The 25,230-nt window shown below is 51.8% G+C and overlaps 1 protein-coding gene across 1 annotated transcript in view; it reads left to right on the forward strand.

Moving 5' to 3' along the window:
• The first annotated feature begins 3,147 nt into the window (after positions 1-3,147).
• LOC100587777 (olfactory guanylyl cyclase GC-D-like) overlaps positions 3,148-25,230 on the forward strand; it is a 34,505-nt gene continuing 12,422 nt past the window's right edge. The window contains 9 exon segments of the mRNA XM_030828710.1: positions 3,148-3,505; positions 5,132-5,427; positions 10,890-11,021; positions 11,260-11,416; positions 11,659-11,780; positions 16,364-16,466; positions 16,469-16,536; positions 19,824-19,987; positions 20,615-20,807. Of these exon segments, the coding sequence (XP_030684570.1) occupies positions 3,148-3,505; positions 5,132-5,427; positions 10,890-11,021; positions 11,260-11,416; positions 11,659-11,780; positions 16,364-16,466; positions 16,469-16,536; positions 19,824-19,987; positions 20,615-20,807 (1,593 nt within the window).

Consider the following 25,230-nt stretch of genomic DNA (forward strand, 5'->3'; position numbering starts at 1 on the left):
ATCTCCACCTAAGTGTTCACCCCAGAAAGGAGTGGCCTCTATTCTAGGTCATTATGTGAAGTGAAATATGTCCAGCACAGAAAGACAAATACTGCGTGTTCTCACTCATATTTCGGAGCTTAAAAAGTGGATCTCATGGAGGTAGAAGGTAGAATGATGGTTACCAGAGACTGGGAATGGAAGTGGGGAGAAGGGGAATGAAGAAAAATTGGTTAAAGGGTACACAAACACAGCTATGTAGAAGGAATAAGTTCTAGTGTTCGATAGTGCAGCAGAGAAATTATAGTTCACAGTAATTTATTATATATTTCAAAATAGCTAGAAAGAAGAATCGTAATGTTCCCAACACAAAGAAAAGATAAATGTTTGAGGTGATGGATATTCCAGTTACCCTGACTTGATCATTACAGATTGTATCCATGAGCAAAGCCCAGACCTACAGTCAGCCCTGCCACTTACCAGCTCTGTACCCTTGGTCAAATCACCTAACTTCTCTGGGCCATACTTTATAAGGTGAGGATAATAGTAATGCCTATCTCCATGGGTTGTGTGAATGGTGCCTAGCACAGGGACTGGCACACGGCAGAGGTTCAAATAAACTAAGGGTTTCTTTAGTGCTTGCCCATCCTTCCTCCTGGGAGCTGTCCCCAACCAGATCTGGAGCTGTCCGGAGTGCTGAAGACCTCTCCTCTCTTTCTCCATCCCCCTCTACGTGTCTCTCTTTACTTCATTCCCTTCTTCCTTCCTGCCTGGGGCTCCCCAGAGCACTGGGGTCTGAACAGATCTAATTTTCCAAGTAGCTTCTTCAGGCTCCTGAGAGGGACAGGTAGGGAATGAGCCATGTAGAAGGCTCTTCCCAGGGAGCAGGGTGTGAAAGTCACAGGCAGAGAAGTGGTAATTGTACAGGCTGTTGGGGGAAAGGACCCCCTCAGGCCAGAGTCTACTCTGAGAGCTTGACATCTAAGGACCCTGTTGCAGGAACCTTAGGGCCTACCAACAGGCAACGAGCTGGCTCCAATAACGCAGAGCGGCAGGTCGGTCTGTGGGGAGCTTGCTCGGGAAGAAGGTAAGAGGCACCAGGTTGGGGGACAGGAGGATGACCCTTGGCTGCAGGGCCCCTGACTATGACAGGAATCCCCCATCCCCCTTCCCCAGGTCCCTGTCACGTTCCCTATTTTGGTCATTCATGTGTTAGCGCAGCTAAAGGCATCTTCAACTTTTGGAGATTATGGGGCTGTGGAGATGACTAACTCGAGGGGCTTGGCTCTATGAGCCAAGCAGTCTGTGGCTAATCCTTGGGGCCCATTTCCCTGAGTCTAAAAATACAAATGGTCTCTCCCCAGGAGGGTGGCACATTAGTCTATTGTGCCCAGAGGTGGAGGCACAAGAGGCTCACATACTCTTGGGAGAAGGGTTGGGAGAGATGTGGCCAGTTTAAGGGACAAAAACCACCTGTCTCTGGATTTTTGTAAACATGTAGAACATCAGAGCTGAATGATCTTTGGAAACCTAAGTGTTTAAACCAAGCTCTCCCTGTAGAGCTGGGAAAACTGAGGCACAGAAAGGGTTGTAGACTCTGTCCCATAAACCAGTGGCAGAACTGGGATTAAAAGCCAGCTCCTGCCTTGGCCCAGTGCTGGCCTGCTAAGATCTTCAGCCTTCTGTGAGCCCCCGCTGGCCACCCACTGCAGAGTTCTCGGGATACTGAGCATGGCCAGCAAGACCTCAGGCCAGGGGAGCCTGCTGCGGCTTTGTGGGACTGAGGGCTAACCATGCTCTTTTCTGTGCCTGTCTCCCTATCTGTACACAGAGGAATTGATTTAGATGTTTATATCTCCAAGGATCCTTCAGCTCTGATGTTCCAGGTGTCAATAAAAAGAGGTGATTTTTGTCTTTGGCTAGGAGGCAGGAAGCCAAGCTCTGGTCCGAGTTCAGTCCTAATATTTGGTGAGACCTTGGACAAGTCACTGTCCCACCCAGAGCCACAGTTTCCTCCTCTGTAAAAGGGGGTAAAAAGTCCTTGTCAGGGCCTCTGGGCGTGGCGGTGTGTGCCTGTAGTCCCAGCTACTCGGGAGGCTTAGGCAAGAGAATTGCTTACCCAGGAGGTGGAGATTGCGGTAAGCTGAGATCGCTCCATTGCACTCCAGCCTGGGCAACAAGAGCGAAACTCCATCTCAAGGAAAAAAAAAAGAAAAAAAGAGAGTGGAATAGAAAAAGAGAAGAACAGAATTGAGCAGAATAAACTAAAATAGACAGGAATAACAGTAGTAACTATGAGATCGCATTGCAGGTAGCAAGGGTAAGTGGTTCTGAGAGATGTCCTTTCAGGGTACTCAAATCAGTCTCGTGAGTCTACCAAGGTAAAATGTATTTCTTACTGCAGGGCACAGTCTACCTGACCTTGGCTGTACTCTGGGGACACAGGCAGGATCTGGCTGGGCCCTAGCCGTGAGGAGCCTGAGTCTGGTGGGAGACAGGTGTGTATGCAGGGCACAGGGGAGCCCAGAGGCTGGAGCTGCTGATCTGCTTGGAGATGTGGAGGGCTTCACAGAAGAGGTGACACCGGACAGGGCCAGACAATGAGAAACTGATTTTGGAGTGGAGCTGACGGGGAAAGGCATTCCAGGCAGAGGGCACTCCAGCTAGTGCAAAGGCGTGGAGGTAGCATGCCAGCACGACCGGGAGAACTTCAACAGTTTGGCTCTGCGTGGCCAGAGCCTGGCAGCAGTGGGCGGGGAGACCCTCAGACTCCTTCTCCACCCGTGCCGCGGGGGACTGAGCTCCAGCCACAGTGCTGGCTCTCAGGAGCCAGGAGGCAGAGGGGTGAGGGGCACACTCTCTGGGGTCAGACTGCAAGGAGTCCCACTGCCGCCCCCTCCACCCCATCCCGCACCCATGTGACATCAGGCAAGTCACCAATCCTCTCTGTGCTATGGTTTCTTCATTAATGGCATGAGGCTGATCTACTGCAGACAGCGGGCTCAGGACCGTGCCTTCACACAGCGGCACAGCTTGCAGCCCGCGCTGGTGTTTCCCGGGAGGTGGCTTATTCCTGAGTTGTGTGGAGCAGCTCCCCCGCGTGGCCAAATACAGAACAGCGCTTCCAACACTTAAGAGGGCGTTTGGGAAGTCGACCCAGCAGAGCAGATGGGACACAGGCCCGGCTTCTGTTTCCACTCCGTGCTGGTGGGCCTCTCTGAGGACCTCCCGCACTATCCAAGACATGGAGGGGGTGGGCTTGTGGCCCTCACAGTACGGGCCCCCAGAGGCTCAGTGGAAGCCAGGGCTCCAGGCTCTGAAGTCCATGTGATGAGGGGTCTTCAGGCTCCAGCAAGGAGACCCTCAGCCTTCCTGGGTTTTCTGCAAAAAGGGAGTGCAGTGAGAACCCAGGCCACATCCCAAACAAGTGGTGGCCCTTTTGTGGCTGTGATTGCCGTGCTGGTCAGGACCCAAGCGGGGAAGACAGAAAAGATGCAAAGGAAATCCAGTGTGGACCCCGACCTTGGCAAGGGCTCCCTTCTGTTCTGGGGCCTGGGGGTGAAATTGGCAGTTTTATTATTCAGGGCTACTTCTCTTACTAAGGTAGAGATGAATGTATCTGTGTCTACTCAGACCTTAAGGATGCCACCCAGGGCCAAGGTTAAGATTACAAGCCGATGATGATAAGCAAAATTCGGTCTATCGTACAGTGAGTATTACGCAGCCACGAAAAGGAATGAAGTACTGATGTATGCCGCAATAAGGACGAACCTGGAAAGCATTACTCTAAGTCAAAGAAGCCAGACACAGGCCAGTCATGGTGGCTCACGCCTGTAATCCCAGCACTTTGGGAGGCCCAGAGTGGGGGGGGGTGGATCACGAGGTCAGGCGTTCGAGACCAACCTGACCAACATGGTAAAACCCTGTCTCTACTAAAAATACAAAAATTAGCCAGAATACAAAAATTAGCCAAGTGTGGTGGGCGGGCGCCTGTAATCCCAGCTACTCAGGAGGCTGAGGCAGGAGAATCCCTTGAACCCAGGAGGTGGAGGTTGCAGTGAGCTGAGATCGTCCCACTGCACTCCAGCCTGGGTGACAGAGTGAGACCTTGTCAAAAAAAAAAAAAAAGAAGCCACACACAAAGTACCACATATTATGTGCATTTGTATGACATGTCCAGAATAGGCAAATCCATAGAGACAAAAAGCAGAGTCATGGTTGACTGGGGTTGAGGGAGGGAGGAATGGGGAGCAACTGCTAATGTGTTTATTTTAGGGATGATAAAAGTGTTCTATAATTCAGTGGTGGTGATGGTTACATAACTTGGTGAATATACTAAAACCACTTTATTGTACATTTTTTAAAAGAATGAATTTTATATGTATCTCAATTTAAAAAAATTATTTAAAAAAGAAAAAAAAGGATTATAAGCTGGGAGCCAACCTGCCTGGGTTCAAATTCTAGCTGTACCACTGTGGTTATGAGTCCTGGGCAACTCCCCAACTGCTCCTCTAAAAAATAGAGATAATGGTCAACATGCTTCTTAGTGCTGTTGTAACGTTGAATGACAAAATGTTTGAGAAAGTTCTTTAGGACAACACAGAGAAAACTGTTGACAGCCAAGTGTGGTGGCCCACACTGTAATCCCAGCTCTCTCGGGGCCAAAGTGGGAGGATTGCTTGAACCCAGGAATGTGAGGCTGCAGTGAGCCACGACTGCACCACTGCACTCCAGCCTGGGTAACAGAGCAAGACCCTGTCTCAGAAAAAGAAAGAAAGAAAGAAGAAAACTATCAATACATATTTGCAATTGTCAGGGCGAATGGAGTTGGGTAGGGCAGGACGTTGGTCAAAATGATTGGGCAGACAGGCCGGGAGGGCCATGTTAATACAAATCTATCCTCCATTAAAGGGATATTTTTCATCAGATCAAACTCAGATTTGGTGGCCTTGGCTGTTATTGTTATGGGGGGGCAGATTAAAGGGAAATTCTACCTTTGCTAGACCAGTGGGGGTGGGGTGGGGGTGGGGTGGCAGCAGAGCGGGTGCCCGGGAGTTCCGAGCAGCTCTCCAGGGCTAGAGAACTGTGGGCTTCAGGGCAGGCCACAGTGGAACTGGGCCTGCAAAGGTGACCCTGCCATCTCTGGCCCCAGTTGTGGTGCTGTGGATGCACTCGGCGGTGCTGGGGGGCTTGGAGATGACCACCCTGCTGAGCCGTGCCTGGGCCAAGGGCCTGGTGGATGGGAGATTGGTCTTCCTGCCCTATGACACGCTGCTCTTCTCCCTGTCCTACTGCAACCGCTCCTGCCTGTCTCTCGGCACTGGTGGACCCCTGCAGGAGGCCTATGGTGCAGTGCTCACCATCAGCCTGGAGTCTGGCCCCATAGACAAGGCCTTTGCTGCTGCCTGGCCTGATGGAGAGGCGGCTGCCCACCTGGAGCCAGAGCAGGTAGGTATGCTCCTAGTGCAGACCCCCGTATGCCTTGAACGGGGGTCCAGGGGCAGGGGTGCATGCGCTCAGGCCCATCTCCACCATGGGCACATGGCCTCTTTTTGACAAAGTATCTCTCTGCCTAGTCCCTGGGTGTAGTCAATCGCTTTCTCCTTCTTGTATACGTATGCGTGTATGTATATGTATATGACTTTTCCCGTGAGGTGGCTTATGTATGTATATGTATATGTGTATGTATAATGTATATGTGTACGTATATGTATATGTGTATGTATATGTATATGTGTATGTATATATGTATGTCTGCAGTAGTCCCCCTTATCCACTGGGGACATGTTCCCAGACCCCCAGCAGATGCCTGATGCCGTGGATGGTACTAAACTCTATATATGCTGCGTTTCCTATACCTACATGCCTATAATAAAGTCTAATTTATAAATTAGACACAGTAAGAGATTAACAACAATAACTAAATAAAATAGAACAATTATAACAATATATTGTAATACAAGTTAGTGGATGTTGTCTTTCTGCCTCTTTCAAAATATCTTAATATTTTGAGACCCTGATTGACTGCGGGTAGCTGAAACCATGGAAAGAGAAATTGGACGCAGCTGCTGGCCTGGCTTGGCTTACAGGACTCAATGAACTTGGGTCTCCTGGGGATGCCCGCTTCTTGGTGTTAAGAAGACAGCAGTGCCTGCAGGTGGTGACAGGGATGTGGATGCTGACGGTGGGCCATTCAGGCAGTCATTTTTCTGACAGATGTGGACTGAGTCCCTCTCATGTGCCACTACGTCTGGTGTCAGGAAGACAGTGGTGAACAAGACAGACCTGGCCTTTAAGGAGTTTCTATTCTGTCACGGGGAGACAGGCAATAACCAAATAACCAGATAGCTAAATTCCCATAGTGATGATGCCACCGAGAAAACAGAACAAGATACAGTGATAGAGGAGCGGGATGGAGTAGCGGCCAACAAGAGCTAGATGGGCAGGGAAGCCCACTTGGGGGGTGGCACTTGAGCTGAGCTTCAAATGATAAGGAAGCAGCTAGATGAGGATCTGGATGAAGAGCGACCAGTCAAGGGAAGCAAGTGCAAAGGGCCTGAGGCAGAGTGAGCTCCAATTGATGGAGGAAAACACAGGCGGGAGTGTGGAGTGGCTGAGCTGTCATGGGTGATGAGACAGGAATTTGAGATGAGCTTGGGGCCTGAGCACGTGAGGCTTTGTGGGCCACGAGGAGTCTGAACTTATTGTAAGTAAAATGGGAAACCATCAGTGGGGTTTGAGTAAGAAATGATTTGATTTAAGCCTTTAAAAATCACTTTGGTGGCCTTATGGGGAGAGGCCTGCAGAGGGCTCCTATCCCACGGGGCCTCCCTTCTGCGTTCACAGCCCCAGCAGTCTGCAGGGGGCTTTCCCAGCCTCTGTCTCCCAGGACCCTAGGGCCCCCCGGTGCTCCTGTCCATCCCAGAGCCCCAGCCAGGACTTGTCAAGGCCCTGGCTGCCTCCTGAGAAGGTCTGTTGGAGACTTGAGGAAGAAGCCCAGGACCCTGGACGTGCTGCACACCCTGAGCTTCAGGCTCCCCATCTGTATAGTGAGGGGTTGGCCAGAATGACTCCCAGGGGCCCTCCAGCTTTGAAAACAATTCTCCCTGGGGTCTAAATTCCTGTGTGTTCCTGAATCCAGACCATCCCTGAGTCTCAGGCGCATCTGGAAGCGGGCAGCCTTCCAATCCCAGCCCTCTCTGGGCTGCCTCACTAGGACTCTTGGCAACTAGGGAACGTTACGACTGGAGACCAGCAGATGCATCAGGCCGAGGGGTTCCAGACCCGAGCCCGAGGCAGAGGGGCTGCGTGGAGACAGTGTTCAGTGCCCTCCTGGCCCAGCTGGGACTGACAGGGAGACAGAAATGGAAACGGCTCTGAGTCAGAGGCCAGACTGAGGCTGGGAGGGGGCGTTGGCATCACTCCCACTGCCCTGCCCTTTCTCTCGCCTCCAGTTTGGGCATCCAGTAGCTGCAGCTGGTGTGGGGCCCCCACCGGATCTTGCTGACAGCCCTGGAGCTCACCTTCGTCCATCCACCCCTGAACAGACAGGTGGGTGGGGCAGGGGCTGAGCTGAGTGGGTGGACAGCAGACAGAGGCCCAGTCTGCGCTCCTGACCACTCCTGCCCCCTCCAGAGGCTGCATGTGGATGGTGAATGGAGAAGTGTGGCGGATGGTGGGAGCCTGAGGTCAGTGGCCCAGGGGTCAGCAAAGAGTCTGCCAGCCCCCCAGGAACCCACCAATGTGGCCCTGTACCAAACGAGGGCCTCTGTCACCCCCATGCCCAGGCCTAGGCAGCTGCCATCAGTTTGGGAGAAGCCGAGGGAGCCCATAACCTCTTGGGCCTCTGTATGGCCTACTCCTGTTACAGACTGAGAAACTGAGGCCCAGATAGGAGCAGTGCCTTTCCTGGGTCACTTGGCAAGTTGGCAGCAGGGCTAGGAGTGGGAAGTAGGACCCCAACTCCTGGCCCAGCATGGTTCATGATCTGACCTGAAGGAACAAACAGTTCCCAGGCACTTGGCCCTCAGTGCTGCTGGTGCGGTTCACACCAGGGCCTCTCTTAGGGACCAAGGCCAGCCTAGGTCACCCTCCTGCCTACTTAGGTAAGGTGAGATCCTGGGTCTCCCAGGCCCTGACATGTGGGGGTGGCACCCAGCCCAGGATAGCCTCGGACAGAGCCGGGGCCACCAGCTGGCAGGGAGGCTGGGCGGTCAGAGGTGAGCTCAGCAAGATCTCAGGACGCTGAGGACGCTGCCATTTCTTAGGTGCTGTCATTCTCAAGTTCAACAATTCATGGATGCTATGATTCACCTACACCAAGACTCTCATGGTAGATGAGCCAGGCTAGTTGTTTCTACAGAAGCAACATGAGCTGATTGCTCCTTCTTTTCTACCTGTCCCCTAAGGGAATTCCATCTTTTTTTCTTTCCTGCCGAAAGGAGGCTTTAATGGTGTACAAAGAGTGTTTTGTCTGCTTCTCCGAGTTGGCTGACGGGCTGTAGGTGAGGCTGAGAGGGCAAAACCCATCAGTGATGGAAGAGAGAAGGCCAAGGTTACAGCTAGCTCTGGGCCAGGCCAAGGCAAGGGCAGAGCCCCCACCTGAGACCCCTCCTCTCCCACCCGCCCCTCTCTCCTCCCCATGAATCCCCAGGTCACAGAGCTCCCCACCCAAGCAGTTCACAGGGTTAGGGGTGTCATGAGGGCCTGAGGCCTGCAGGGCAAAGCTGTAGACCAGGGGCGAGCATACTTGATGCCCACCATCTCATTAAGCCCCTGAGATGTGGGTGGGTGCTATCGTCCTCACTTTACAGATTTGGAACCTACAGCTCAGAGAACTGAAGTCACCCACCCCAGGTCACAGAGCTGGAAAATGGTGGTGTCAGGACTGGAACTGGAGTCCATCAGCCAAAGCCTGGCCCCTGGCTCTGCCTGGCTTATAGCAAATGTTTCCACTCACCAGGCTGTGCCTGGCTCAGAACACACAGAAGGAATGCGTTGCTGGGGAAGAAACTGAGCTGAGAGAGGTAGAGGGGTTTTCCTGAGGTCCCACAGCTGAGGAGCAGCAGCAGCTAAACTCTTGCTCTTCCTTGAACAAGGAGACTGGGTATGGCTGAAGAAGTGTGAAGTGGGCTCAGACTCTGAGCTGCGCCCAAGCTGCCTCAGCCTCCTGAGGAAGGCAGGCCTGTAGAGGGCACAGAGGGTGGGTGGGGAGCGATGCTGCTCAGGAGACCCTTACTGATCCAGATTGGTCTCAAAGAGGAAGTTATTCTTGCCATCGTGATCCTGCCCATTGCCAATGCCTCAATCACAGTGGTTCACTATTGCTGTCACTGTCCCATGCCAGCATCCTTAAAGCCATGTCACCACCCCATAACCCACAATCCCCATCACCACCAGGGCGTAGTGCCCTCCATCAGTGCCCTCACATGGCAACTCATCATGAAGGGACCTCATCCTGCAGCCCCCTCCCTCCACCCATCCTTTCTTTTATTCGCTGTTTACTGAGCTCACTTATGTGCCAGGCACTTATGTGCAGTGTTCTGGGCTTTGGGGATACAGAATGGAGAAGAGAGACAAAGTCCCCTCCCTCAGGGAGATCTTAAGCACCTGTTATCACTAACCACATAAGCATTTTCACCCCCAAGATTGTCACCATCCTGAGAGGCACTGAGGGATGGAGACAGAGCATGAGACTTGAGTCAGGAAGATCTGGGTGAAATCTTGCCTCCATGGAACTCTTAGCTTTCCTGTAAAATGGAGCTAGTGACAGCCACCTTCTGGAGGATTATGATTGCAGAGAATGCATGAAATAACTTAGAACTCTTCCTGGCAAGTGGTGTGCTTTTGATACATGGTGAATTTTATTGATATCTCCAATATCACCACAGTCTGAAATAAAGTTCAGAAGGATTAAGTGACTGGAAGTTAAGTTAGGCATTTCCCAGTGGGCATCTTGCAACTATGAGTAGATTTTTTTTTTTTTTTTTTTTTTTGAGACAGGGTCTCGCTCTTTCACCCAGGCTGGAGTGCAGTGGCTGGATCTCAGCTCACTACAACCTCCGGCTCCCGGGCTCAAGCGATCCTCCCACCTCAGCCACCCAAGTAGCTGAGATTACAGGTGTGCACCACCACACCCAGCTAATTTTTGTGTTTTTAGTAGATACAGGGTTTCACCATGTTGGCCAGGCTGATCTCGAACTCCTGGCTTCAAGTGATCTGCCATTTATCCACCTATTGACTCATTCGCCCATTCACCACCCTCCCACCAACCACCCATCCACTCACCCATCCATCCATCCACCCATTCATCCACCCCCCCATCCACCCATCCATCTACCCACCCACTCACCAACCATGCAACCACCCATCCACCAACCACCCATCCACCTACCCAAAAACTCACCCACCCACCAACCACCCATCTACCCACTGACCAATCACCCACCAACCCATCCATCCACCCAGCCACCCACCCATTCACTCATCCATCCACCCACCCACCCATCTACCCCCCAGCCCACCAAGTACCCACTCACCCACCCATTCACCCATCATCCATCCACCCACCCACCCATCAACCACCCACCCACCCATCTACCTGCCTACCCACCAGCTCCCCACCCACCCATCCACCCACCCATCCACCCACCCATCCATCTATCTATCCATCTACCACCCACCACCATCTATCCATGCATACATTCATCCATCCATCCTCCATCCATCCCTCACCACCCACCCATTCATCCATCTGTCTGTACATCCATCCATTCATTCAACATTTCTGATGCCTCTCCATGCTTAGCCTTGTGCTTGGTGCTAAGTGCAGGTGACCTAGATGTGGATTGCACCTGGTCCAGCCCTCAAACGGCCCCTGACGGCTGCTAAGGTGCCCATTTCCCTGACAGATGCGGGAGCTGCAGTGTGAGAACGTCGCCACCTGCCTGGGCTTTTTCATGACCTCTGGGGAACTGCTGTGGAAAGAGGTCCTGCACCTAGACTGGACTTTCAAGGCCTCCCTGCTGCTGGATTTGATCTGTGTGAGATCCCTCCCTGGGCCTGGCACTGCAGGGAAGTGGGGAGGGGAGGGAGACAGGAGATGTTCAGATTTCCCACAGCTGGGCACTTTTAGCTTTGTCTAACCTAGGGATATCCAAACAGCATGGCCACGGGTACGGGGAGGCAGGAAGGCTTTCTGGGGCCTGTGGGAATTCCGAGAGAACCAGGTTTCCTCTCATTTGTTACAGATCCAACGGACCCCCATTATGTCCACCTCAGGACATGAGGTATCTGCACCGCCACCATTTCCCTCCTGGCTGCCTCAAGTTCCAAAACTGTGTGGTGGACAGACGCTTTGTGCTCAAGGTCACTGACCATGGTTATGCAGAGCCCCTGGACACTTAGCAGGCTCCCCAACCCTGGCCAGCCGTGGAAGGTCAGCTCAGGGATAGGCAGGGGGCTGCCAGTAGGTTTGGGGGCCTCTGTTTAACCAGGTGCTTGTAAGGTGCTGGGAGAGGGCGATCTCCAGTCCTCTGGCATTGGTGACCTTGAGTTGATGCTTCTCCTCTCTGAACAAGCTGTAGGCTCTTTACCTGTGAACTGGGGAGAGTAGATGCACCCGGCCTGGCTTGGGCGGTCAGTAGGTGATGGTGGCGTGGCCCTGCCCTGTGATTGCAGAGCTGCTGCCGAGGCCTGGGTGCCCTGGGTGGGGCACCCTCACAGGGGACATCTTCAGCACCGGCATCATCCTGCAGGAGGTGCTGACTCGGGGCCCACCCTACTGCTCCTCGGGACTCTCAGTGGAAGGTAGGTATCCTCCTCCCCTTCCTTGGCTGTCCCTGGCTAGAGTCTCTGCCTAGTGGGAAACTCTATGGCAATCAGGAAATCTGGGCCTTAAGACCACATAGACACGCACACCTAAAGTCTGACCATGAGAACTTGACTTAAACCGAGCAGCCTTTGAAGGGGTGGCCTGCCGCTCCACACCTGTGGGCATTTCTAGTTGGGTGGGACGAGAGACTGAGAAAGAGATAAAACACAGAGACAAAGTATAGAGAAACAACAGTGGGCCCAGGGGACCGGCGTTCAGCATACCGAGAACCTGCACCGGCACCGGTCTCTGAGTTCCCTCAGTTTTTATTGATTATTATGTTCATTATTTCAGCAAAAAGGAATGTAGTAGGAGGGCAGGGTGATAATAAGGAGAAGGTCAGCAAAAAACATGTGAGCAATAGAATCTATGTCATAATTAAGTTCAAGGGAAGGTACTATGCCTGGATGTGCACGTAAGCCAGATTTATGTTTCTCTCCACCCAAACATCTCGGTGGAGTAAAGAATAACAACGCAGCATTGCTGCAGACATGTCTCGCCTCCCACCATAGGGCGGTTTTTCTCTCATCTCAGAATTGAGCAAATGTACAATCGGGTTTTATACCGAGACATTCAGTTCCCAGGGGCAGGCAGGAGACAGTGGCCTTCCTCTATCTCAACTGCAAGAGGCTTTCCTTGTTTACTAACCCACCTCAGCACAGACCCTTTACGGGCGTCGGGCTGGGGGACAGTCAGATCTTTCTCATCCCACGAGGCCATATTTCAGACTGTCACATGGGGAGAAACCTTGGACAATACCCTGCTCTCAAGGGCAGAGGTCCCTGCGGCTTTCCGCAGTGCATTGTGCCCCTGGTTTATTGAGACTAGAGAATGGCGATGACTTTTACCAAGTGTACTGCTTGTAAACATTTTGTTAACAAGGCACGTCCTGCACAGCCCTAGATCCCTTAAACCTTGATTTCATACAACACATGTTTTTGTGAGCTCCAGGTTGGGTCAAAGTGGCTGGGGCAAAGCTACAAATTAACAACATCTCAGCAAAGCAATTATTTAAAGTACAGGTCTTTTTCAAAATGGAGTCTCTTATGTCTTCCCTGTCTACATAGACACAGTAACAGTCTGATCTTTCTTTTCCCTACAGCCTTCAGCAACTCTGCCAGAATAGCAGCTGACCCACTCCAGGGGCTAAGGAGGTTGTGCTCTGGGTGAAAATCCCCGCCCCTGCCGTCCTCCCCAGTGTCACTGCCATGCGTGTAGGTGCTCATGCCCCGACTGCACCTGCCCTCCATGCCCAGCACAGGCTACACAGAGCTCAGCCCTACTCCAGCTGTGTCACTGTCTTACTCTGTGACCTTACACAAACCGCTTACCCTCTCTGAGCCTCAGTGTTCTCATCTATAAATGGGAATCCAGTAACAAATGTGCCAGATCCCCAGCCCCGTGGCCAACGTGGCCAGGCTGCTCAATACCAGGGGGCTTCGTTACCTGCCCAGGCAGGCTCCTTCAGAGCATCTCTGTCCTCACATTTCTGGCTCCCCAGGATAATCACTCACAGCTTCCCCATCATCACCTGGCCTGTACACACTTTCTCTCTTCCAGCCCCAGTGCCAAGGCCCAACTCCAGAAATGTTTCCTCCCCTCTGTGCTCTCTGTCTGGGCTCCCTGGACCCCAGACTACTCTTTCTGTCATCCTCCTGCTGCCTCTTCCCAGTCCCAGGGACCTGGCCCTCCACAGACACCTGGCACGTCGGCCCACAGTGCAGAGCAGTGACAGTGTCGAGCTCACCATCAGCTCCCACCCCAATGGATAATCTTCAATTCACAGGAGGCCCAGCCCCACTGCCTTTCTCCACCACAGCACTGCCCTGTGAATAATGAGCATTCCAGGCCCAAATTTATGAGGTGGAGGAGTGGGAAGAAGGGGGGCCTTATCAGACCATTTGTTCAACACTCCTTGGCGGCCTCCCCGTCATCTGCCTCTGAGGATGGAAGGACTGGCCAGATGGGATCTGCAAGCCATGCCACCAGTGCAAGGCGCTCCAGGCCTGGCTCCATCCAGCTTTGGGTGCAGGGACCCAGGCCTGGAATGCTCTGGCCACCCTTGAGGAGGCTGTCAGCCTAGGGCCCACTGCTTCCTGCTGTGTGCTTTCCTAGGCCTCAGGGAGTACAGGGCTCAGGCCACAGGCTCAGGGAACACCAACCTAAGCCCAGCTCTACACCAACATGCCTCGTGACTTCGAGTAAATCCCTTTTAGGCTCCAAGCCTCAGTGTTCTCATCTGTAAAATGGGAACCATGATGTCTGCCTTCCAGAGCAGCTGTGAGGATTCAGTGAAATGCTGTAGACAGAGTGCCTGGCATGCAGTGGGTGCTCAATAAATATCTGCGGGGTGATGTGAGGAGTGTGCTAAGGGGGGTCCCAGGTTCTCTCCTGACTCTAACATCTCTTTAGGAACCTGTGGGTGGGGCGGGGGGGGGGGCACTTTGCAGTTCCCAAGGCACTTTCATGTGCATGAATCCATTTGATAACCCTGGAAGGTGGCTAATCGCCCCCCTTTTAGAGTTAAGTGAGGCTCAGAGAGGGGAAGGGACTTCTCAGAGGGGAAGCTGTGGACCTGGGATTGGGTGGACATCCCTGGTCCAAGCTCAGTGTTCTAAAATCTCTTGGAGTCATCCGTGGGGCATCCTCTTAGAGCCCAGCAAGTTCCCACCAGAGCTGGATGCTCAGCCTCCTCCCTCAGCCCTCAGCACTGTCCATCAAGCAAGGCTATGCCTGGGGTGTGGACAGCATACCTGGTGCAGTGAGGGAAGCATGAGACCTAGCCTGGCCTGGGGCAGGGGTTCTCAGCATGTTCACATATGAAGACTCCATTTTAATGTCAAAAATGCTTACAGCCTCACATGCTACTATTTGATTTCTAATATCCACTAACTGAGAACATACCCAGTGATGAAATCGGCTGTGAAATCAGCAACACTTTGAAATGGATTTGTATTGTATTCATTACAGTGCCATCTGCATACCTTTGAAAATCAGTAGTACATGTGTGCATGTGGTGTATGATTGGTTCCATCAGCACACAGTCTTTTGTAAGCACATACGACTTCCCAGATCCCACACTCGGGGGCCCTCAGGGTCTAACGCCTGTAGGCTGGGAACCTCTGGGCAGAGGAGATTGTGCAGGCTGGGGGCAAATCAGGCCCAGTTCTAGTGTCTGCTTTTGACTGGCCCTATGTGGGTACCTGATTTCACTCCCAGGAGCCTCAGTTTCCCCGTCTGTAAAATGGAATGGTGACTCCTGCACTATCCCCAACAAGAAGCCAAAAAGGGATGGGAAGGGGACTGAAACCCAGAAAGAAATTTCTCCTCCCTGGCTCCAAGGGCTCCCACCTCCCTCACTCATGAGAGGAGGATCCCGGCCCTCCTACTCTGCCTCGTGACAACCCTTCCAAATATGTAGTATGGTTATACCCGTCTTCCAGGCGAGGAAGCTGAGGCTCAGAGAGGTGATGCGCCTTGTGCGGACCATAAATGGGTCATCTAAAGTCCCACTTTGATCTGTGGACTCCAGAGGCTGAGCTCGGTGTCAGCCCCTCTTCCTCCCAGCCTACTTTAGAATCGCTCGGCTCTCCCTGGCTCTCCAGCAGCCCCCCGAGGCAGGGGTTATTTCCATCAGTTGTTAGGTGGGGAAACTGAGACTCAGAGTCATAGCAGAACTAGAGCACTGACTTAGCCTGGTGTGGAGACAGGATGACGCGTGGCCAGGTTTTCTTGAGGACAGAATCATAATGATTATGATAATGATAAGCAGGCAGTGTCGTTCACACCCGTGGGGAACCGGCACACCAGTGTCTGCGTGGCAAGGCTGGAGGAAAGAGCTGCGCTGTCAAGGTTTCAAGATCATTGGTGGGCGTCGTTGGCAACACAGCAGTGGCAGTTTTTGCGGGGCCTGAGGGTGGGGGAGAGTCTGCCAGGTGCTAACATCCGTCGTCTTCCACCTCAGCACTCCTCTCAAGAAGGCAGTTTATTTGAGACCAGTCTGACTAACGTGGAGAAACCCCGTCTCTACTAAAAATACAAAATTAGTTGGGCGTGGTGGTGCATGCCTGGAGGCTGAGGCAGGAGAATCGCTTGAACCTGGGAGGCAGAGGTTGTGGTGAGCTGAGATCACGACATTAAAAAAAAAAAAAAAAGAACAGAAAAGAAAAAAAGAAAAAAGAAGGCAGTTTATATGCTCATTTCACAGATAGGGAGACTGAGGCTCAGAGAGGTCATTGTCTTCTCCACCATCCCATAGTATTGTGGTGGCAGATCCAGAATTCAAAACCAGCTTGCAGCTCTCCTGGATCCCAGTTTGAGACCCTTTCCTTGGCCACACCCAGGGTAGACCCAGGAGAGCAACAATGCCACATCCACTGGCCAGCCATACCCTGGAAACAGGAGCTGAGGAATATCCTCAGGCCCAGAACCTGGCACTGCCATAAGCCTACCCTGCCCACGCTCTCAGGATCCGAGGCCAGGCTCCTTTCATGACCCTTCCCAGGACCCCAGGCCCGCCCAATGGTGTTTGTTGCCGAAATCATCAAGAGAGTGGCATCTCCCCCTCCTCTGTGCCGGCCGCTGGTGACCCCTGATCACGGGCCACCTGAGTGCGTCGGCTGATGAAGCAGTGCTGAGACGAGGCTCCAGAGTACAGACCTAGCATGGACCAGATCTACAGCCAGGTGAGTGCTCCCCAGAGGAGCGGGTGCTCACAAAAAATGGCGCATTAGTTCAGCTCGCTTAGCTCATGCAAGCCCTGTGCTTTCCCTGGGACCTGGAAAGCCACGCAGTAAGCGGCAACCACCCAGTACTGTCACCCCTGAGGTCCGCCCTTTAAAGAACTTTCTCAGGACCACAGGTTCCAGGGACGTTTGTCCCATGTCTTCCTGAGTGTCAAGCCCCATGCTGAGGGCCATGCTCCCCTCCTTTCATCCTCGCCACAGCCCTCTGAAGAAACAGTGTTAGTTTCTTGGCTTCATGGGAGAGAAATGAGGCCTGGAGGGGACTTGCCCAAGATAACTGAGCAAGTGAAAGGTGGGGCTGGAGTCCAACCCAGGTCTGTCTGTCTGCAGAGCTGCGCCAGGAACCCCACCTTGTACCAGGCCTTCTGGCACTAGAGGAGAGAGGCCATTGTGGCTGGGGAGACAGTACTACTTCCTGAGTCAGTGAGGGAAAAATGTGAGGGGCCCTGGGCGCCCCCCAGGACTGCCTTGGGGATTTCAGTGGGAGGGGCAAAGCAAGTCTGTGCAAGCTGGCGGGGCAGCAGTGGAGTGTGTGAACATGACCAAGCTGGCCAATGGCCCACTGTGCCAACCCATCAGACCCAAGGGAACAGTGCCTCCCCTTCCCGTCCTCCACTCCCCAGCCATGGTGGAGAGTTGCCAAGGAGCGGTTCAGGGAACAATAAGGGGGTTAGGACAGGTGACGAGAGGGAGAGAGGCAGCAAGGCAGTCCAAAGAGACGCACACGGGTGTCCTTTGAGAAGCCCTGCCCATCCCCTCTCTTCCCACACCCCATCCCCACTTAGCTCTGGCATCAGGGGTGGTGCCCCCCTCCACAGATGAGAAATCTGGAGCTCAGAGTAAATGACCTCTAAGCAGTCACCATAATGGCGGGTAGCAGAGCTAGGATGAGCAACCAGTTTCTAAAGCACAAGGCTGGAATCTTTCCAGGGGATCAGAGGTTGCCGTGGCCAGTGAGGTGGGGAAGGGCTCTTGCCTTGAGTGAGGGGTGACTGTGGGATTCTTGCCCAAGATTCCTGCCCAAGGCCCCACGGCAAAGAAGGCTGAGATGGGCACACATGAATTCAGCCTGAAGAAGCGGGGAATGGTATCACACTGTTGGGAGGTGAGGGGTCAGATGCCTGGATTCACATCTATGTGAGAATCCAGTGGATATCATCCCACTTACCCACTGTTTGACCTTGGACAAGTTAATGGTCCTCTTGGGCCTCAGCCTCCCTGTGTGTTTCCTGGAAAGATAACTAACCCTGGCCTAACTCTCCAGATAGGTGTGACCATCCAGTGAGATAACTATTTTTTTTTAAATGTAGCTCTTTGAGAAGGAGAGAGTGAGTAAGGTACAAGAGAAAGAACATTGACATTAAAGTCAAAAGGCCTGGGTTTCAGGAGGCAAAAGTTGTGGTGAGCCGAGATCGCACCATTGCACTCCAGCCTGGATAACAAGAGCGAAACTCTGTCTTAAAAAAAAAAAAAAAAAAAAAAAAAGGCCTGGGTTTATATTCATTTCACATTGTTCTAGGAGTAGTAGCCAATGCAGTTAGACAAGAAAATTAATTTTGGAAAGGAAGAAGAAATACATATAATTCCAAATGATAAAATAATTCAGTGGGGTGGCTGGTGATAAAATTAATATAAAAGACTTTAGTTTGAAACTCAGATCCACCACTGTGTTCTCCTTGGCAAGTTATTTCACCTCTCAGATCCTTTGTCCCTTCATTTATGAAATGGTGACCTTCCATGCAGAGGTGACCTTGGAGTTGGCTTCATGTCCTTGTTGGTGTCTCAAGGTCAGCAGCTGTCATGCCCACCTTGTAAAGCTTGTGCCTCTGCTTTTGTTGGACAATACAAAATAGGTGCATTTCAGGGGCTGCTGCCACTCCCTACCTTGCAGACATTTGGCTGAGAGACATGGCATTAATGCAGGTTGGATGTGCATACCTACACACACACACAACACACACACACACTCACACGTTCAAGATGCTGGATTTTCACAAGGATGGACCCCTTCACTTTGACCATTATTGATTTGCTTCTCCTACTGACTGCACTCTGGGAAGGTGCAAACCACACTGGGTACGGTCCTAGTAAGTCTTCCTAGGAAAACTGCTGCCAGATGTCCTGTAAGGTTGTTGTTGAAGATGTAGTTTATGATCACACATAAGGGTTCTCATACAAAGAACTAAGAGGCTCTTCTCTTTGCTTGGCACTAGGAGTAGTTGTATTTCTTTTGAGCAATTAGTTTAATGTTTCGTTGTCTTATGGACCCCATGGATTGTGTAATCTATATTTCCCTCTTTGCTTTGTTGCTAGGAAGCTCATATCCAAGATGGTGACCAAATTCTAGCATGGATTTTGCATACAGATTTCACTCCTAGATTTACCTATTTTTTAAAAAAGCCTTTACTCTCCTTTGGTCCTAATATCCTCACACGTTTATTATTTTATTGTGTGGTACTGCCTTTATTCTTCTTCATCATTAAAATTTCAGAGGAACAAAGTAGAAATAGAGACAGATTATACATATAGATAATCTATGTATATTCTTTCTATCTATCCACCCATCCATCCACCTACCCTTCCATCTGTCCATCCATCCATCCATCCATCCATCTGTTCATCCATCCATCCATCCATCCATCCATCTGTTCATCCATCCATCCATCCATCCATCCATCCATCTGTTCATCCATCCATCCATCCATCCATCCATCCATCCATCCATCCATCCATCTGTTCATCCATCCATCCATCCATCCATCCATCCATCCATCCATCTGTCCATCTGTCTGTCCATCTGTCCATCCATCCATCTGTTTATTTGTCTATTATCTATCTATCTATCTATCTATCTATCTATCTATCTATCATCTATCAATCTACCTTTGAGAAGAACAAAGAATCTCACAGTGTTGTTGTGAGACCCAGTGCAATAGGGTTGTGTTTGTTAACCATAATGCTGTGCTGGGTACAGGCTCCTTTGCAAAGTCCTCTTGCTGCCTGCCCACTCCACACAGAATTAACCCGTTAATCTGGCACAAAGCTGATTGCACTTTTCCTTTGTGGGAGCCACCATCCCCCTGTCATTTACATATCTGTTCCCCACAACAATGCAGCTCCTACAAGTGGGGATTCTGTTTGGTGCATTTCTGTGGCCCCAGACTCCCAGCTGAGGACCAGGTGTGCTGACCTTCATGGATGACTTGGCATTTTTGTTCCATTTTCAGTTCAAAAGCATCAACCAAGGCAAGAAGACCAGTGTTGCTGACTCCATGCTGTGGTTGCTGGAGAAATATTCCCAGAACCTGGAGGACCTGATTCAGGAGCAGACTGAGGAACTGGAGCTGAGAAGAGAGAAGAAAGAAAGGCTGCTCTGTCAGATGATTCCCCCGTGAGTGGCCCCTGGACTTGAGTGTGCCTCTAGCTTTAGTTCTAAGCACAGGGCCTGGAATATAGCAGGTGCTCAGCAGATCTGGATTCCATGAATTTATTCAATTCACTCATCCATGTTTATTTATCTAACATTTTTCTTATGCAGCACATTACTTTGTTTAGTTAGTTTAGTTAGTTTTGTTTATTATTATTATTTTAGATACAGGATCTCACTATGTTGCCCAGGCTGGCCTCAAACTCCTGGCCTTAAGTGATTGTCCTTCCTCAGCCTCCCAAAGTGCTGGGATTATAGGCGTGAGCCACTGCACATGGCTTATACAACATATTTTTATAGAGCCCTCACCATGTGCTAGGTACTCTGTTGGGCATGTGAGTGGAATTTCTGCTCTCTCACATCCTTGGGAGCAAGGAGCTGGGCACAATGCTTCCCCCACCCCAATATCACTTCAGAGGAAGTCATGTCCAGGGAAGGCAAGTATTCACTCCAGGGCAGTCAGCACAGCAGCAGACTTGAACCAGATCTGCTGATGCTCAACAGTTTCCTCTCAAATATCCCTTCCTAGCCTCCAAACTGTCAAAAATAGGCCCTCACACCTTATGTGTCTGGCCCCTCCCATCCCTTCAGATCTGTGGCTGAAGCTCTGGAAATGGGGGCAACTGTGGAACCAGAGTATTTTGACCAGGTTACCATATACTTCAGTGACATTGTGGGTTTCACAATCATCTCAGCCCTGAGTGAACCCATTGAGGTGGTAGGCTTGCTCAACGATCTCTACATGCTGTTTGATGCTGTTCTGGGCAGCCATGACCTGTATAAGGTGAGAATACCAGGAGGCTGGCATTCCATTCCTCCCTTTACTACTGTGTCTTGATGGTACAATTACTTCCATTCATTTATGTATGTGTTTATATCAGCTAGCTATTGCTGTGTAATAAATACCCCCCCAAACTCAATAGGGTAAAATGATAAGCATTTATTATTGTTCACAGGCCTATGGGGCCACCAGAAAGTTCTTCTGGACACACACATACATCTGTGGGCAGCTATAGGTGAGGTAGCAGCTCTGCTGATCTCGTTGGGTTCTCTCATGTCTCTCGAGCCTTGGCCGAGAGAACTCAGCTCTGTTCCACAGTCTATCTTCCTCCAGCAGGCTAGTCCGGGATTGTTTACATGACGTGGCAGGGTTCTGAGAAAGAGGACAGAAGTACACAAGGCTCTTGAGATCTAATCTGGGATCAGGCATATTATAATTTCTGATGTATTCTATTGGTCAAAATGAAAGGCTAGCTCAGATTCAAGAGCTGAGGAAACAAAGTCCACCTCTTGATGGGAGAAGCTTCAGAGTCCCATTGCAATGGGGTGAACATAGAGGGGGTGGAGGATGTGGGCCATTTTGTATTTAATGGACCACAGTGTTTACTTGTCCATTGTCCGTCTATCCATCCCTTTACAATCTTATCAGCAGGCTCTTCTGTGCCTGACCCTGTGCTGGGTATCAGCAGACAAATGACTCAGCTCCCACTCTTATGCTCAAGGAGCTCTCAGTCCTGTAGGTAAAAGATAATGACCCTCAGAAGCGGAGGAGGCTGAGAGGGCCCCAACCCAGCTAGGGATAGGTGTGTAAAGTGCAGGGAAGTCTTCCTGGAAGAGGTGCTGTCTTCCCAGCATTGTCCCATCTGGGAGTGGCAGCCCTAGGCAGGCAATGGGGGAAAAATATGCTAAAGCCTGAGGCTTCAGAGGGCCTGGTGAGTGTGGGCATGCTGAATAAGCTGGGCTGGCTGGACATGAATGGGCCAGGAGTGGGGAGTTAGGGGCACTGAAGAGGACAGCAGAGGCCTCAGCAGGGCCTTCAAGCCCCTCCCTGTGCACCTCTCAGTCCTGGGTTTGAGTCCCAGCCTGGCCTCCAGCTTCTGTGTGGCTTTGGGCTAACAGCTTCCCCTCTCTGGGCCTCTGTTTCTTTGAATGTGAACAGGAATGGCGACCACAGTCCTGGGAGGGTTCATGGAGGATGGGAGGATCCTGTCCCACATGCACAAGTGGGTGTCAAGCACGGAATGTGAGAGGGAGTCACCTCCTGCCTGCCACTCCTCCACTCTACCTGTGCTGTGGGGACCTTCCAACCCCAACCCTGCTCCTTGTTCTGATCCAGGGGGTCTGGGGGCAGCTTCAGACATGGTGGGGAAGGTATGGAGGGAGGTCCCAGGAAACAACACACCAAGGCTCTACTGGCCTTAGCCCTAATTTGTGACTCACCAGCCCTGTCCAGCCATGGCCCTCCACAAAGGCAGGGGCAGGGGAGGGCCAGGCCCTGAGGGCTGAAGCCAGATTGAAAAGGATTCCTTGGGAGGAATTTTCCGAGGACACGATGAACTCTTTGAGATGCCAGACAATCTGCTGATAGCATTATTTATAGTACCCCAACGACAATAATCGCCAACACTTATTGAGTGTTTAGTGCATACTGGATGCTAGTATTAAATGCTTTATATGTATTAGCCCATTTATTCAGCAAAACAATTTACCAGGTAGGGACTGGTACTGCTAATTTATATATGAGGAAAATGAGGCAACAGAGGCTAAGTGGCTTATTTGTTAACATAATCCCAGTGGGATCTGAGGCCAAGATTTGAACCTGATTATGCTGGTCCAAAGGCCCTTCTTCAGGGAGGCTCACCATCCCCATGACATAGACATCCTCAGGATAAAGCTGTGGGTTCACAGTGGCCCACAAGCCCTCCAGGAGCTGCCCTACCTACCTCCCCAGTTGTGTCTCCAGCCGCTCCACCTCTGCAGGCCTCTGGATCCTCACACATGCCTCGCTGCCTCTAGCCACCAGGCCTTAGGACCTCTGTTTCTCCTCCTGGAGCAGCACTCTCCCTCCTCTTCACCTAGCTCCCTCCTGGCCGTGTGTCTGGTCTGGGGTTAGCCTTCTCCCCCTCCCAGACACGGTTAGGGGCACCTGTTTGATGCTCGCATAACTCCCCCTACGTTGCACTTTATGTTTCCACCCTGAATTACTCCCCAGTGGCCGGCAGTGTCCAGCACATCATAGATCCTCAGGAAATGTGTGTTGAGGGAATGAGGAGGACATGGAGGCACAGAGAGGGAAGTGACCCACCTAAGGTTACACAGCTGGCCGGCAGCAGAGCCAGGACAGAAACCTACAGCATCCACCACGGTGCTCCATCCACCACGGTGCTCCATCCACTGCACCATACTGACCGACACACACCCACAGGGACCTGCGCCACTGACAACCAAGGGTGCAGCTTCCCTGCTGTTCCCCACTCAGGACCTTAGATCCCCACCCTGGCCTGCGGTTCCAAGGCGTTCCTGAGTTTCCCTCTTGCCTCCAGAGCCGCCCTGGCCCCACAGCCCCAGGAAAACATTCCTCAACTCATCTCGCTGAGCTCCACAGCTTTGATCTGCCCTGAGTCACCCCAGCCTCATCTCTTCCTCCACTGCTAATCTTTCCTCACACATGTGTCCCCTGGCTCTGAATCATCCCTTCTGATCTGCTCTGAACTCTGGCCAGGAGGTCTGCATCTTTCTGGCAGAATGAAATGAAATCAAACAAGGCCCACACAACATTCCAGATGTGGGGAGAGAGGAGGCCCCTTCTTCATGATGTGCAAGCGTCTCTCATCACTCACGCCATCCGCCTCGGTTTCCCCTTCGTCCCCAACAGGATCTGGTTACTGCTGTTTAATCCGGTCTGGGTTGGGAGGCAGCCAGGCAATCATTTCCTGGTTTCGCAGGGGTCTGTGATTCCCTCCCACGCTCGCTGAGTGTGCACTTTCATGGCCATGACTCCAGAGCGGAGCCGCTGGGGGCTGTCTCGGAGGCAAGGCCTCAGCCCCACCTGTGGCTCCACCAGGCGTAAGTCTTGCCCTAGCCCTACTGCCAAGCCACCCTGGGCATGTCACCTCTCTGAGCCTCAGTACTCCGCTTATAAAACAGGGATGAAAGTGTCTCTGGTTTAGGATTGCTCTGCAGATTAAGGAATGTGAGGGAAAGCGCCATTGTTCATTTAGTCACCACCTTAACCTTGAGCACCTGCCACATGCCAGATGCTGAGGCATCCCTGAAAGCACAGAGGGAAGGGGCAGCATTAGTTAGTCACCTACAGAGGGCTAACTTGGCTGGGGAAATTTCACAAGTGATCTCATCTAACCCTTTCAGTGCCTGTCAGGGGTATGGGTTACTATCCCTACTGTACAGATGAGGATGCAGGCACAGGGAGGGTAACTGACTCTCCCAGGGTCACACAGCAAGTCACTGGTAGGGTCAGAATTCACATCTGCATTTGATAGTATGGACCCTTTGCTTGCACCTCTCCCCTGGCTGTTTCTCCCATCTGTAAAGGGAACCACTGCCTCACTTACAGCTGAGAGCCCCCTATGATAGGCAGCTTTGAGTACATCACCTTTATGAGTCCCTGGAGAGCATGCCTGCTCCTGGTCATCTTTCTGTTTCTAGGGTTAAGGAGTGAATGTTAATCACCCTGCATGTTCCCTTCCAGCTCAGGCATCAGGCAGGTCAGCAGCTTAGAGATCAGCTTTAGCAGATCAGAGACTGTGGTCTGGTTGTGTGGCCACCATGAGGCTTTCTACTCCTCTCCCCTAGTCTGGACGGTGGGGGCACACATCTGAGGCAGGGCTGGGTCCCCAGAGCTGGTGCACCCTCCCTGAATCACAGCTGCACACCTAGCAGGCAGGGTGGGAGCAGAACCTCCTCAGAAGAGAGAGAGAAAGGTCCCAAGCCATGTCCATCAAGAGGCAGCATAGTGCACAGACTCTGGAGCTGGACTGACCAAGTTCAAACCCATGCACTGGCTGCAAGTGACCTTGGCAAGTGACTTAATGCCTCTGACCCAGTTTTCACCTATAAAATGGCCTTAGTAATAGTACCTACATCCCAGAATTCTTGTGACGATCTAATGCGTTCGTAATTATAAAGGGTTTGGGACTGTGTCTGGCACACAGTAAGCACTATACGAGTATTTAAGAGGCACTTAGTCCTTTTTCCAGTCTCGCCAATCAAGTAAGGCATTCCTCCTCCTGTGGTGAGGAAGAAGAGAGAGCAGGGAAAGCCAGGAGTCTCTCATAATTTTCCCTCCTGGGGAGTGGAGTGGAAAATCTCTTTTGTTGAAAGGTGCACAGCTTGGGGCAGCCCTGCCACCACCCCCACCGCTCTTACCACCAGCCAATGAATGCTGGGTGGACGGCAGCAGGCAGGCC

This window comes from Nomascus leucogenys, chromosome 15 (genome assembly GCF_006542625.1).
Source record: "Nomascus leucogenys isolate Asia chromosome 15, Asia_NLE_v1, whole genome shotgun sequence".
NCBI lineage: Eukaryota > Metazoa > Chordata > Mammalia > Primates > Hylobatidae > Nomascus > Nomascus leucogenys.